The following is a 14,977-nucleotide window of genomic DNA, read 5'->3' on the forward strand; positions in this document are numbered from 1 at the left end:
CATGCAACAAGTGTACTTACCTATGGTGTGAGCTGATGCGTGCAAAGCAAAACCCCTAATTATTTTTGTCATCAGTAGTGTCAAACTGGCACTGCATCTCAAATATACAACTTCTTGTATTTATTGAGGTTATCTTTGTAATTAAAAGTTAAGTAAATGCATAATTTAAAAACAACAAAAGGCATAAACAGAAGAAATCTATTCAGAGCACTTTGTTTCATAAAGCCAGAATGTTCAGCTGTTCAGTCATGGTTTTGGAGCATATAATTATATTGTTTTATTTAAAGTAAAAAGATTCAACACTTATGAGAGTAGTGATTCCATATTTCTTGTCAGGTTATTTTAAAAAGAGTCGTTGTTTCATGTGCCTTGCGATGACACTTGTTGTGAATTGATGTTTTATATAAACAGAAGTGAATGGAATTGTCAGGATCTGTGTTTTTCTATGTGTTTTGAGTTTTCTAAGTCTCTGTGCCGTCCTGTCTCCCCTTGATCATTGTGTGTGTCTCGTTTCTGTGATTACCCTCTGTGTATTTAATGCCACCTGTGTGTGTGCGTCCTGGTTGGGTCCTTGTCGTTTGTTCGTGTCATACTGTCTGGCTGTGTTACCGTGTCCTTCTTGGCTCCAGTGCTACCGGCGTTGAGCCCTGGCTTCTGTTCAGTCGTGCTGCCTGGCTGTGGACTATTTTGGATTGTGCTTAGAACTTTTTTCATCATTAAAACATCTTCATTTCACTTACCTGGATCTACTGCATCTGTCTCACCTCCCTTTACATCCGCACTTCATGACAGGAAGGAAGTTGAATTGAAGATGTATTTTAGTGTGAACTGCGACAGACTGGCGACCTGTCCAGGGTGTACCCCGCCTCTCGCCCGGAACGTAGCTGGAGATGGGCACCAGCAACCCTCCCGACCCCATTAGGGACGAGGGTGAACAGAAAATGGATGGATGGATGGATTTTAGTGTGAATGTGGTGGAGCTTAGAGAGGGATTCAGTCCACACATATAAGCCCTGAACAACATCCCAGGAGAAAACTAAGTTCAGGAACTGATGGGGTGCTGATAGTCAGCAATATCTCGTTCTGCCAAACTATCTTAAGTTATGCTGTGAACACCTAAGTGGCTCTTGTCCAAGCTCCTCCCCTTATCGAAATGAGATGCTTTGATCAGCTGCCTCTGGCCAGTACCATCCTTGTGCACCATTGGAAATTGCTTAGACAGCTGATGTTATTACATTAATATATCTATCTTTTAGAGTTGAAAGAACATTAACTTCCTCCTCTCACTGTGGCCACTGGAGCTGACAGAATAATGCTGCAACACGTTTTCAGAAAAATCCCTAAACAGCAATATTCATCTCCATTGAGTAGCAGAAACACAGCATTATGTGATTCTTAGTCCACCCAGCCAATAAACTGTAACACACAGTTGGAACAATGAGGCTCAAATGCAGCTTTTTCCAAGAGAATGTGAAGTTCTTCAAGACACTGACTTTCTTTTTCACTTTTACTGATTTTCTAATTTGTTGACAGGTACAAAACGATGATCAACTTCTTGTCTGCTGAAAACCTGCAGAATAAACGTCACCCCCAAAATGACTCCAGTAATACTTTCACAGGGTAGAACTTGTGAAAGTATCAGCAAGTTCTACCTCCAATCTGTACGACCAAAATCCATCTCAAGTTTCTCTGCCATTTATCCCAATTTAGTCACCATGATAAAAATGTCCACATCATCAGTTTTCTCATTGTATGCATTGTCAGCAAGGCACACCTGTGATTTCATAGGTGTGCCTTGTTGGCAATATGGCTGCATATTGGCACATGTTAATTATATGCATGTGATAATATGCTGCCATACTGTCACATGCCCAGTGTCAAGGTTACTGAATCTCATCCTACACTATGCTCATAAATTCTGTTGTCTTCAAATAATGCAAAAGATAAGGGTCATTGTTTGGTAATACAACATTCAAACCATGGTAGTAAAAGATACCAACCCCACTACCAGCTGAGTCCAAAATGAGACAAGCTAAAAGGGAAATCCAGTCATCAAAACATTATTCCTGACCAGTTTGGACATTCACATGTCTGCTTATTGAAGTTATGGTCACTGAAGTACCAGATACAGGAAGGACAATTCTACAATAAAACTGGAGTATGACTTTTACAAAAATATGTTTTTAACATATTTGCTAAAACTTTCACCCCGTCATAACAGCATAGTATGAAACAGATGGTCTGGGGGAAGCAGATTTGTTTCTCAGATTATCTGTCTTATAGTATAATGTTATATGACGGCGCTAATTTTAACAAATATGTAAAAAAAAAAACTTTTTTCAGGTCACATGGTGCAGGTTGAAAGAACAGAAGTTCCTGAATGTTCCAAATGTTGTAAACTTTGTCTCAAATAATCAGCGCTAGATCTTTTTTGTTTAGCATTTTGCTGAACTTGATCAATCAACCAATAAAGTTTATTTGTATAACATGTTAAACAACAAGACAGTTCAAAGTGCTTCACACAAAAATGCAAAGTCATAAAAGAGGAACAATCAACAATTGAGAAAACCGGTAAACAATATTTTGTTGAGTGCCATCATCAAAAAAAGAAATATTTCATTTATGATGGTTCAAAAGCAACTCTAAGCAGGGTTTTAGCCTTGATTTAAAGGAATCTAATTTTTAGTCGTTTTGCAGTTTTCTGGAAGTTTGTTCCAGATTTGTGGTGCAGAGAAGCTGAATGCTGCTTCTCCATGTTTGTTTCTGGGGATGTAGAGCAGAACAGAACCAGAAGATCTGAGAGCTCTTGAAGGTTGATCTAACAATAGCAGATCTTTAATGTATTGTGGTGCTAAACTGTTCAGTGATTTATAAACTATCAACAGTATTTTAAAGTCTATTCTGTCAGTGGAAGGACTTTAGAACTGGGTGATGTGCTCTTTCTTCCTGGTTTTAGTCAGAACACTAGCAGCAGTGTTTGGGATCAGCTCCAGGTGGAGGATTGGTTTTGTTAGGCAGATCTGTAAGACACTGTAAACCTACCTTGATATCAATGCAACTAATGATAAACTCATGGATGAGCTTCTCTAGATCTTGCTGAGACATTAGTCCTTTAATTCTGGAAATGTTCTTCAGGTGATAATTTAGAATTAAGTATTGCTACTCTAGGTCGTGATCTTACATGAATTTAAAATAGCGCTTTTCTGAAGGATGTCTGTTATGTGGATTTATCCCTTTTTAGAGGAAGTTGCCCTTCAAGGATGAGATGATGAGACTTTTTTTCATTAGCACAAAAAAATCTTGAACCATATGCATTTGTTTATGCTGCAAACTACATTAATAAAATATTTACTGTGATGAAGTAGGACTTTGTGTTCATTCCATTAAATACTTTGTGGACTGTTTGAAAATAATTGATAAACCTGTAATCTAGGTCCTTGTAATTCCAAATTAACAAACTCTGCACATCCTGACAGTGTATGCTACTGATGTGTTATGCCCCAGCTTTTTTCTCACCCAGGAATAATATCTGAGGTCACAGAAATGAACCTAAGAAAAACACTGGATATTTTTTATGTGCTGTTTGCAATGATGTAAAGCACTTTGAAATGCCTTGCTGCTGAAATGTGCTATACAAATAAAATTTGATTGATTGATTAAATTGGGAACAGCCAAGATTGGGACTAATTTAGCAAACATAATTTACCAGAACTTTCACCCTTTTTAAAATCAGAATCACAATTTTGTTATTGTCTTTGGGCAACAAAACACGACAAAATTCAAATTTAAAATGGGACTGAACAAAATAATTCATGAGGTATCTTTAGCTGTTCAAGTTCATTTTGGCAGATATTTACTGACACAGATATAGGCAGATATTTTCTGTTGTGTAAAAGAATGAAAATTACGGTAAGTAAGATGTTACATGATGACAAACAGAAACTATTTGGGCTTATTAGGTTGATATGGTAAGTATTTGTACTTGGGAAACAGTGTTTAGTGCAGCAATGTAACACTGACTGAGGTGTGTGGTTCGTCTGGCTTTCTAGGTCTATGAGGTCAAACAATCAAGCAATTTCATGAAGAAAATCAGCTCCCTGGTCAATAAAGTGCTGGAACCATTGCACCCTAATGTTGAGGAACATCATTCCAAGAACATCAAGCACCTGTCACACTCGTTCTCCAGGGAAAAGCAACACCTGTAAGTCCATCTTGATATCTAGTTCTCTAAAAGAGGGCTATTCTTCAGTGAAGACTCATGATTATTGTCAGAGGGGAGTTGGAGAGTGGACAGGTAGGCAGGTGGCAGCTGACAATGACGGAAGGACGGAGACAACCGTGGAGTGATTGATGGTCAGTGAGTGATCCATTAAATTGAGGTCAAAATGTCGGCAGTTGGTTTGAAAACAAACAGGGAGGCACAGAGAGAGCAAGAGGTACATTGAGGTAGGTTGACTAGAAACATAAAATGACAAACTCTAGAGCTGAGAGCTCAGACGTTTTTGTGGCTTGGACCACTAAAAAGACTGAGCATCAGGCAAACCATTGGCAGATTACCAACAGGTCTAACATCTCCAACAGAGATCAGCTGTGGAAGGAGATCAAATACCACAGGAGCACACACACAAGCCAGGATCCTGACAAACAGATGGTTGTGCACTGTAAAAAAATTTGCAAAATTGACAGTAAAAAATTTTGAAATCCCTACAGTTACAGGCTGCAACATTGAAAGCATTATATTACCATATTACCAAAGCATAAATTTCACATAGTTTTTACAGTTATGAAATATAGGAAAAACAGAAATTTATTGTGAAAATTTTAGAAATTGTAAAAATCCATAGAAAAGTACCATACTATTGCCAGTAGTTAATTACCTTTAAATTAAGGGTACTAATGGGCCAAAATTACAAATTTTGCTGATTTTTATATCTATAATGTAAAACTATAAACCAGACTGCAAAAGTCATTTTTACAGAGATTAGAACACTGGTATAATATTTTGGTTTCTTTTAAATAATCAATTTAATTTATAATGAACCCTCACAGGCTGTCCAGGAGTCAAACTGGCAATCCATCCAGCCGACGCCACAATCATTTATGAGAGTCTATTGTTAAATGATGCATTTGGGATTATATGCCATGTTATACTAACATTTATCATACATTGAGACAGCTGCATGTTAGGCTCTACTGCTTACAATGTATTGTAGAAGCCAAAGAGGAAGTTCCCCTAAGCCTTAGAGCAGCGAGGCAAGTACAGCTTTTCATGGTGGCATTATGTGAAACAGCAGGGTGTACAGTTAATGCATTTACTGTAATTTGTCATGTAATCACAGAGTTCTCCAGGTTGTACTTCTGCTTGATCCTGCAGCATCACCAGCAAATCTGCTGTTGCTCATTATATTTAACTCTGCAATCCTGCCGTTGAGCAGTGGCTCTGGGCTTCCTGAACTCACCCCAGTATTGTCAGTTCAAGTGCACAAGTTCTAGCTAAATGTGCTAACTAGCAGGCACTAGCTAATGGTTGAGCTGAATGGAGACAACAGACACTTAATTTCAAAGACTATTTCTGTACATTCGGGGGAGAAGAAGAGCAACACATTTCTGCATCCCAGGTAAGCACCTTTCACAGTTTTCATTGAAGTTGGCTAACTTTTGGCAACTGATAAAGAAATGTTTCCCTGTAATTTCTGTAAACCATACTGTTTATTTTGCATGCATTGCAGCTGATAGGAGAGAGACATTTTTGCTATATGGAGTATTTAATGCTATTTTTTCTCAAATGCAACACTTTCATTAACGTTTCTGTAGAAATGACTGCAGAGCCTAGGTATCATTAAAAAAAAAGAGCAGTTATTAAATGTAGATATATTTAGATGCTTCTAATACTATTTCAGGTCTGCTTTAGACAGCATATGTTTAATTATTGTTAATGGCATAAGCAGCTATTTCAAGTTTGGTTTGCTCATTCATTTGAATTACTGAGTGTGAAATATTCATGCATTCAAATTAAAACTGTGAAGGACACTTTACCTTTTGTTTCGGTGCTTTAGTAATATGTGGAAGTAGATAATCCTTCATAAAATGCAGCATTATTATGGGATGGAATCCAGACGTGGCAGAAACGGCTCCAGGCACCAAGGAAACGTCTTTAGAAATCCTTACATTTACCTCTATTTCAGTGTTCCTGATGTGGGCGAGGCTTTTCCACATTTTTAGTGTTTATATTTCAGTTTTATTTGTGAAGAGCCACCTAAAGCTCAGGGCCTACTATCTCAGATGGATGTAACGGACCCAGATTTGACAGACATATTTAAGGTTGACTGTCTGTACTGCTGTAGGTGGTTGATTACTGCTGCTGCTAGTCTGATTGTGCTCTGTGGGGCAGGAACTCAGCTTTGGACTGCAGGTCCAAGACAGAACTTTGTGTAAATGGGCAGCACATTGCATGAGGAAGCATTTGGCCACCACTGCATGGTTGCCACGGAGATTTGAGGATGTTTCAAATATGTTTTGTTGAGGGAATGACACATCATGAATGTGGAATTATAACACGATATAAAGCTCAAACCTAAGCAATTGATGGTGATATACTCACCAAATAAGGGCTGTTTTTAAATAATCAGCCCTTTGTTTTTGAATTTTTTTGGTATTTTTTATGTTGTTGTTGGACAGTGGTATTAGACCAGACTCTTTCTGCATTGAGTTTGTCTTGTGTCATCTGTCCTGAATGAGTGGTCAAAAATGAAAAGTGGTAAAGAGAAAAATGTTTCTCCCAAAAGGGAGGATGGAAGGATGAAGATAGAAAATTCCTTGAAAAAAAAAAACAGGCCTTGATCTGATGTTGATTGTTTTTTTTGTTTTGTTTTGTTTTGTGGTCTGGTTGCAGAGAAAATCATGCCAGTAAACATAAAATAGTTTGTTCATGAACTTCTAAATTTTCAATCAGAAATGACAGCACTGCCTGTTTCAGTTCCAGTCTCCATGTATGCATGTGTACAATTCAGCAAGGGTGAAACAAACACTTAAACGAATGCTGAGTCTATATGATGTTCATGCAGTGCATCTTTCTAACTTTTGCTCTGTTTCTACTTTCCAACTGTAGAGAGGATCTTGCAGCAGTGACTGGAAGACCATGTGCATGTAGGCCACCCTCCTCAGCAGATTGTTGCCAAAAGTTAGCCAACTTCACTGACTTGTTACTCTTGACCAACTTAGAGCAAGAGTTCCTTTGTCACATGGATTTCTTTCACCATGGATTATCACTGATGGATTCATGCTGTTTTTTAAGATCTTAGTAAGGAAGTATTGTGAAGATGTAGACAAGACACTGAATCGGTTCATTTTTTAACTGAATGTTTAAATAGAAGTTGTTTCTTCAAGTGGATTAATCGTAGTCTGTATTTTTGTTTACTTTGTACTTATAATTTTCCATGTTGAAATGCTGACAAACTACATTTCTTTATATGTTGTGCAGTAACGTTTATTGTAAAATTCTGGCAGCTACAGCTGCCGGTAATTTACTGTAAAGTTGATTTTTATAATAAAATGCTATAATGTGTCACACAATTCTGCTGTGTCTTTCACTTGGTAGACTAATTATGTTTATGGTATATATGTTGATTTTATTGTAAGTTGTCAGAAACACAGTTCTGAACTGTTAAAGTGACGATTGTCAAAATATTACACTGTAATGCAGTACGGCTTTATTTACTACGGCAACCGCAGCTGCTCGTATATTACCATATTTTACTAAATACAGTATTTTACCATATTTTGCTACCCACTCATTTTACCATACATGATAAAATCCTGGCAACCATAGCTGCCGGTATATTACCATAGAGAGTTTTTTTAATTATTACATTGTACTCTTCCTGCCAACTGAAGGCAACTAGTGCAAACCAATGTGTCTTCATCTTAAAAGGGACAGAGAAAAGTGTTTGTAGTGAGCTTGTCATTAGTTATGCTTGTCTGTAGCAGAAAGCTGATTCAGTAACAGTGAAGACGTCAGTGGAAGGTTCACAGCTAGTCACACAGATCCGACATACAGGTTTGCGTTTTAAAACAAGGATAAGGATAAAACCATTGGTAAGGGCAACACTTTTTTTTATCAATGTGTGTATTACTATGCAAAGCCACAATTGCAGAGGCGTCTTTATTCAATAAGGGTTACTATGGGATGGATCTTGACATCAAGGCAACAAAGACGATAAACACAGAGCACTGTGATCCCAAGGATAAAATACTGCCAGCTAAAGACAAAAACACAGTTATGTACTATGTCCAGAGCAGAGTTGGTGTCATTATTATGTTGGTGTTATCTTTTTTTTTAGATAAGTGTTGTCTTTACGAAATATTGCTTCTGTACATTTAATAAAAAATGAAAATAGCACTAAATAAGTTAAATGTTTTAAAATCTGACTTAAGCAGAAGAGTTGTTGTCAGGTCTCAGTTGTGTGCAACAAGTTTGAACATTTTTACTGCAAACTCAGCTGTTTAATTACTTATATCACAGCCTGGTAGCTGTTATGCTATTTAAAAGATAAAAGTGGATATTTGTATTTGTAACTGTATTAATTATTTGTGCCAAAGACAAAGTGATATTTTTTTCATGTTGACAGGTTTGACCTCTCAGACAAAGATAACTTCTTTGACAGCAAAACCAGGAGTTCCATAGTAAGTCCCCAGCAACAATTTTACACTTGACTGTTCTTCAAGAAACATGTTTGTTTTACATACTATGAACTATACAGTATGAAGCAGAAAGAGAGGTTAGTAAAGCTGATAATTATGAATAATAATAAATGATGAAGCTATTAGTCACATGGGGGACCCAACTAAATCATTTTAACCTTAATTGGTTTTCAAAGATGAGCTAAAACAGAAATTGTCATAAATGTATCAAAAGCTTAACTTTTTATCAGCCTGCAGCATAAAATCATATTCTTTAATATGATAATACTTTGAAAAATTCTGGCAAAGGTTCTGAATATAATAAGTCCTTTACTGTTTTTACATTAAAGCCCTGACAGTTTGTAACTGTGTGTTACTGTGTTACTGCTTTTAATGCTCTTCTTTTATAACTTTGTTTGACTCCATGTTAGGTATTTGAAATATTAAAAAGAACCAAATGCAAGGCTAAATTCAGCATGGGTGAGTCCAAACCATTCTATTCTGCTTCACAATACTCTTTTATCATGGCCAACATTTTTCTACGTTTTCTTTCATGCAATTATTTAATATAAAGTGTTTATAAACTGTAAACTGCCCATCATCATCCCGCAGCAGTCGTATTATTTTATGCGTGTTTTTTTTTTCCAAACAAAAGAAACAACAATAGAGCAATCATTCACAGTACATTCACAGTACAGTGGGGTATCCTCAACAGGTTTATACAGTACTTGATTTAATGTTTTACATTCATGTCATCAGACTGCTAAAAATATAAAGCTATGTGCAAATTCTGGTATTTTAAAGACTAATTCCAAAAATCTACACAAATAAGGAGTTAGGTTATGAGGCTGGTTGCAGTCCAAATTTACCACAAGGGAAAGAGTGGTCAGGCTTTTTTATGGGGGGCACTTAAAAAAAGAATGAAACAAAAAATCAGGGCAATATTTCATCATTTGATACGTTAAGTGAGCCAAAGAGCCTCTTGTATCTCCAGAGCTACAGGTTGCAGACCCCTGATGCAGCAGATGTAAAGTGTAATCCAATCTCAATAATTCTAAAGCTAAAAGTGCAGCACCATAATTTTAATTAATTCTTAAAGTAAAATAGTGAAGGTTAAAAAGTTCCCAGTGAATATTAACATAATAAATGTATTTAGTATTATATCCTCAGTTCCCTTGTTGATCCCTGAAACTGCAGGTTTGTCTGCCGCATTTTCGGTTAGCATAATTTTTCTTTATTCTAAAAGCTTGATATAAGTCAGGTTATCCAAACTGGTAAACCACAATAATGAAATAATACATTTATTTAATAATCACTGAATATTGTGTTCATAAAATATATAATCACTTCTTAAAAAAACCACACACACACATACACAGAAAGTACTAAAAAGAAATTTAATGTAGTGAAATGAATGACTATTTCCGCACAACATTTATTTACCGTTTACCAATTAGTTAGATTTTTATTTAAATGATTACTTATATTAGTTTGGCTAATACTGTTATATATTAGATAAAGTATCATTCAAACTCAACATTGTAAACAATCAAACCATAATTGTCTACTTAAACCATAATAGGAAACTGAATAAATTATATTAAAATGTTGTGTACCATGTTGGTCTCAGGAGATGATTGATGTTCTGACATGTCTGCAGTGTTCTTCTCCTGATCCGTTCTGTCTGCTGTGCTCCACTGAATATCGCCAACACGTTAAAAATGACCTGTATTCATCCTCACAGACATACTCAGACAGGACGCAACATTCAATAGCAACCTACCCCATATTAACTTAACTTGAAATGTGACAAATCACATTTTTCTGGTTTAGTTTACTAGCAACATACAGGTATGATTACTGTCTGATTGTAAAATCAAGAAATAACTTAAAGAGAACCTGTCTGACATCTACAGCATCTCAAAATGTTAAATATTATTACCTCATCTGAAAATAATCAAGAACAGATGGCACACACAATTCAGAGTTGATGATTCAATAATAAGGAGACTAGGCAAAATGCAATTCATGTCAACAGTCTCAGGCTAAGTGATTGCTGTTGTAATAAAAAAAAAAATCCCTTTTTAGAAAGAGATTAGGGAAAAATGAAGGTAATAAACATTTGGTTCTCTTTTCATGTGGTCTTGAGTATCTACCTTGAGATGACTTTGTTCTTTGTTTTTGCCTGTCAGGGATCACCAGTCTCCTTGGTAGTGGGGTTTATTCAGCAGCCTATCCTCTTCATGATGTAAGCAGTGCAAATATAGAAAAGCTTTTCATTTGGATTTCAATTCATAGGTCTCACAGTTATGGAAATTAGCACAAGTTCTTCAGCTTGGGTATATTCTTATAGAGGACATAGCAGAAGCAAATATTTGTCTACTGTGATCCCAAATTACAATGAATAAACTTAAACTCTTTATTTTAGAAAGATTACCAGCTTGTTAGTCATGTGTATCCCAGTTATCCTTTTCCTTGTATTCTTTGAATTTGTTTTTAAAAAGCTAAGCTTTTGTAGTCAATAAAAGACATCAGCTGTAGCAGAGTGACTTTAGCAAACAGTTTTTAATTCAAATCCTGACATCTGAGATGGTTAGGTACTGCTTTGCTGCCTGAAGTCAGTGAAATAACTATGCCATATTTTCCTAGGGAGCCATTGAGGAGGAGAGTGCAGAACCCAATGACAGAAAGGTAAGAATGTTACAACTGTCATGTTCCGAGTTTTTCTGTGTATTTATTTATTGTTTTCTGTGTCCTTGAGTCTCTTCGTTGTCCTGTCCTCCCCTTGATTGTTCTCTGGTGTGTCTCGTTTCTGTGATTACTCCCTGTGTATTTAACCCCACCTATGTTCCTCGTCGGATCCTTGTCAGTTCTGCGTTGTTGTCGCACCAGTCTGTCTTTATGTCCCTCGGTTATCCTGTCGCTACCGACGTTGAGCCCAGGCTTCCGCTCAGTTGTGCTGCCAGGTTTTGTGGACTTTGTTTTTGGACTGTGTTACTTTCTGGATTATCACCATTAAACCATCATCTTCTCATTTCAACCTGAGTCTCAAGCATCTGCCTCATCCACCAATTCATGACAACAATATCTTAAACATTAGATTAGATTTTCAGAAGGGCACCAAATATAGTATGCTGCATAAAAATGTGTCTATCACCACTTATCAATAATAACTGAACAGCATTGCTGCACAGCACAATTAGAGTTAGAGAAGGCAGAGGAGTAATTAAACCATCCAACACAAAGCAAGAGAGAGGGAGACTTAGGCAGAGCTGTAGAAAGAGAGAGTGAGACAGAGATCCCTGCTAATGCTCAGCCAGCTATTTTGTATTTTGTAAAATACTGCCCCCTTAGGCTTTTTGAGCTTTACATTATGTTATCATGTTATTTCCTCATCAAAAACATACATGGAATGTTGCTTTGTTTCTTTCATGCATATTTGAGAAATCATTTCATCTCCCATGGCAATCATACAGCTGTGCAAAGCCCCTGGGTGGCCCAAATGCCACTTCGAGAAGCAGCTCTTTCTGGAAGCTGCAGATTCCAAGCGCCAAGCTTCTGAGCTTTGACCTCAAAGAGCAGCCCTCCTTCAGCTCCTTCAGACTAGCCAGCAGCAAATAGCAAACACCTGGTGGAACTGCACATCTATTGAGCTTATTATAGGAGCTACTTCTCAGTGCATAACTAGTAAAAACACTAAGGGTTAATAGAGGAGTAATTTTGATGACATCCTAAAGGGCAAGTGTCAGAAAGAGCAGGAATTTTTAAGAGAGACAGAAGCCCAATTTCAAGGTGTTAAATTACAAAATCAAAATCCTTTTAAGTCATATTTTCTGTGTATAGCATTTTTTTATAACAACTGAAGCAACCAGTTACTTGATTATGCTATAAAATATCACTAATACTGCTCCCTTTAAACACACACACTGAGAAGTTTCCTGTGGAATAAGAAAACGTTTCCAGATGTAAAGTGGATTTTCAGGAGCGTTAGTGTTGGAGCAACTGAGAGGTTTCACAATAAAGACAATTAGACTAGGTAGGTGGTCACATGCTGTTGAGTATGTCTGCCTTTCTTCTTTGTACTTTTAAGTATTCAGGTAGATGATTGGCCAATTCTAGAATCACATATCTTGGTGCAGTGTGAACAGGGTTGGTTGGGGTTTTATTGACTTGGCCCTCTGCTGTAGATGGCTGACTTTGTCTTTGTCAGATCTTCATTGTCTAATATGGCACTTTGCTTCATAAAGAGTTTTAAAAATATATATAAATAATAATAAAGAATTGTCTGGTTTGCTGTATTGGTTCTAGCATCTTTATGTTCCTGAATCTAGTTGACTAACCTGGTTGAACAGGTTAGTCAACAGAAAATTGTTCCACTATATGCAACAAGCCTCTAAGAAGGCTGTGTTACACAATGCCACAGTCAGTGTCCTAAAATACAATTAAAATAAAAAACAGGCTTTTATTAACATTTTGTTATTGTATTACTGCTTATGCAGAAAATGTATTTGTTTTACTCTGATTGCACTACTATGTGCCTCGCATTTTAATGCCATAAGAGTCAGTATAGGAAGTGAACAAATTTCTAACATTGATTTTCTACTCATAGGAACCACAATTCAAAATGAAGCCGTCCCAAATGATATGCTGCCGCTACATGCTCATCCAGGAGGCATGAATGCTGCAAGCCAATGACTCGATGCATCCTGCTGGGTTTCCTTAGATACAAATGTTTTAGACTACTTTGAATAATTAATTGGTCTTAATAAACTGTTTGATAACTAGGATCAGTTGGAATGTATGTACGATTAAATTAAAATCTTTTTTTTTTTGCAAAGTTCCTCGAGACTACATTTGTTGTGTTTTGGCGCAACAACAATTCAATATAAAAACTGAATTGAATTGAATTAAATGAACTCTCCTCCACTTCCTAAACTGTTTACCAGACACACACTGTTTGTCCATTTAAAGTCACTCAAACTGCACTGAACAAATATTCTGGATGGTATGAAAAACACATGACTTCAAGGCAAAAGTAACACACCCTACATTACAACTTTGAATTCAATAGCCTTTATTCCTCTGAATATGCATTAGAGAAATAGGAAAAATCACAATTAACGTGCATAATTCAAAAATTTTGATCAAAAATGTGCTTTATTTCCTCTTATTTAGTCTAATATGGCACAAGATTTTAGATACACCACTGTACATAACAAAAAAGTATCTATTGGATAGATCAGAATACGAAATGTGTCAGAAACTTTCATTTTTGTGAGAAAAGGTGTTTGAGTCTCCCACTGAATAAATCAGACTTATTTGCACAGAAGTCTGGAGTGGTTATTTTTTCACAGACAATATAAAAATTAACCATAATGGAGAAGACAGTTATACATTTGTGACAAACAGAATGAGAAAAAAGCCTGACAAAAATGTTACAATAACACAACTAATTATTGTAATATCTCAACAGCTTTTGTACGAGGAGTGGGCAAACTACAGTGTCTTTTATAAGTACCAGCCCATTGGACTTGTTCGGTAAGCAAACATTTTCTTTTTCAGTTTTTTTTGCTACTGCACTGGGATTTGACTGTATAGGGCAGATTATGTATTGTATACAAACACAGTTATTGGTCAAAGATATTTTATATTATAAGGGTAAAGGAAACAACAATCAAGAAAGAAGAAAGAAGCATTTAACATCAGCTGTCCACTATATCTCTGTTGAACAGCGTCTCTTCAATTTGGGTCATCTGACATTGTGTAGATCATAATTTTGTCACAAAACATATGTTAATCCTTATAGATTATTCATTTTTGTAACAGTTTCAGTCAATGTTAGGTAAGTCAGCTTGAAATCATTCCTGGATTATTACTTTGTTTACTTCAAAAGTAAAATCAACGTTTTTGAGCTGTACATTATGTTATAATGTTAATCCTTTATCAAAAACATATCTGGAGTGTTGCCTTGATCTTTTTCATTGCTGTTAGAGAAATACTTTCATCTCCCATGGCAACAATTGACCTGTGCAAAACGGTTGGGCCAACCAACCAGCACCTTCGACAATGAAACTTCTCCTAGGAGCTGCAGTTTCAAAGCTTCTGAGCTTCCGTCTCACAGAACAGCAGAACAGAACTCTCTCTGATATTAGCACAGATAGAAGTTCCCTAAGGACCATTTCACTTAAAAATCTTATTTTTATCATTGAGAACAATTGAAAATAAAGTACAATTTATTGTTAGGGACCACCAGTGGTCCCCCGAACCACTGGTGGTCCGCAGGGTACTACATGTAGAC

General features: G+C 36.4%; 1 protein-coding gene across 3 annotated transcripts in view; it reads left to right on the forward strand.

The window, feature by feature from the left end:
- ano1b (anoctamin 1, calcium activated chloride channel b) overlaps window positions 1–14,977 on the forward strand; it is a 44,380-nt gene that overhangs the window by 7,109 nt on the left and 22,294 nt on the right. For all 3 annotated transcript variants that reach the window (XM_027999183.1, XM_027999163.1, XM_027999173.1), the window contains exons 4-9: window positions 4,050–4,201; window positions 8,628–8,682; window positions 9,111–9,159; window positions 10,872–10,927; window positions 11,329–11,370; window positions 14,153–14,217. In XM_027999183.1, the coding sequence (XP_027854984.1) occupies window positions 4,050–4,201; window positions 8,628–8,682; window positions 9,111–9,159; window positions 10,872–10,927; window positions 11,329–11,370; window positions 14,153–14,217 (419 nt within the window). The remainder of the gene's footprint in view (window positions 1–4,049; window positions 4,202–8,627; window positions 8,683–9,110; window positions 9,160–10,871; window positions 10,928–11,328; window positions 11,371–14,152; window positions 14,218–14,977) is intronic.

The sequence above is a fragment of the Xiphophorus couchianus genome, chromosome 2 (genome assembly GCF_001444195.1).
Source record: "Xiphophorus couchianus chromosome 2, X_couchianus-1.0, whole genome shotgun sequence".
In the NCBI taxonomy this organism is placed as follows: Eukaryota; Metazoa; Chordata; class Actinopteri; order Cyprinodontiformes; family Poeciliidae; genus Xiphophorus; species Xiphophorus couchianus.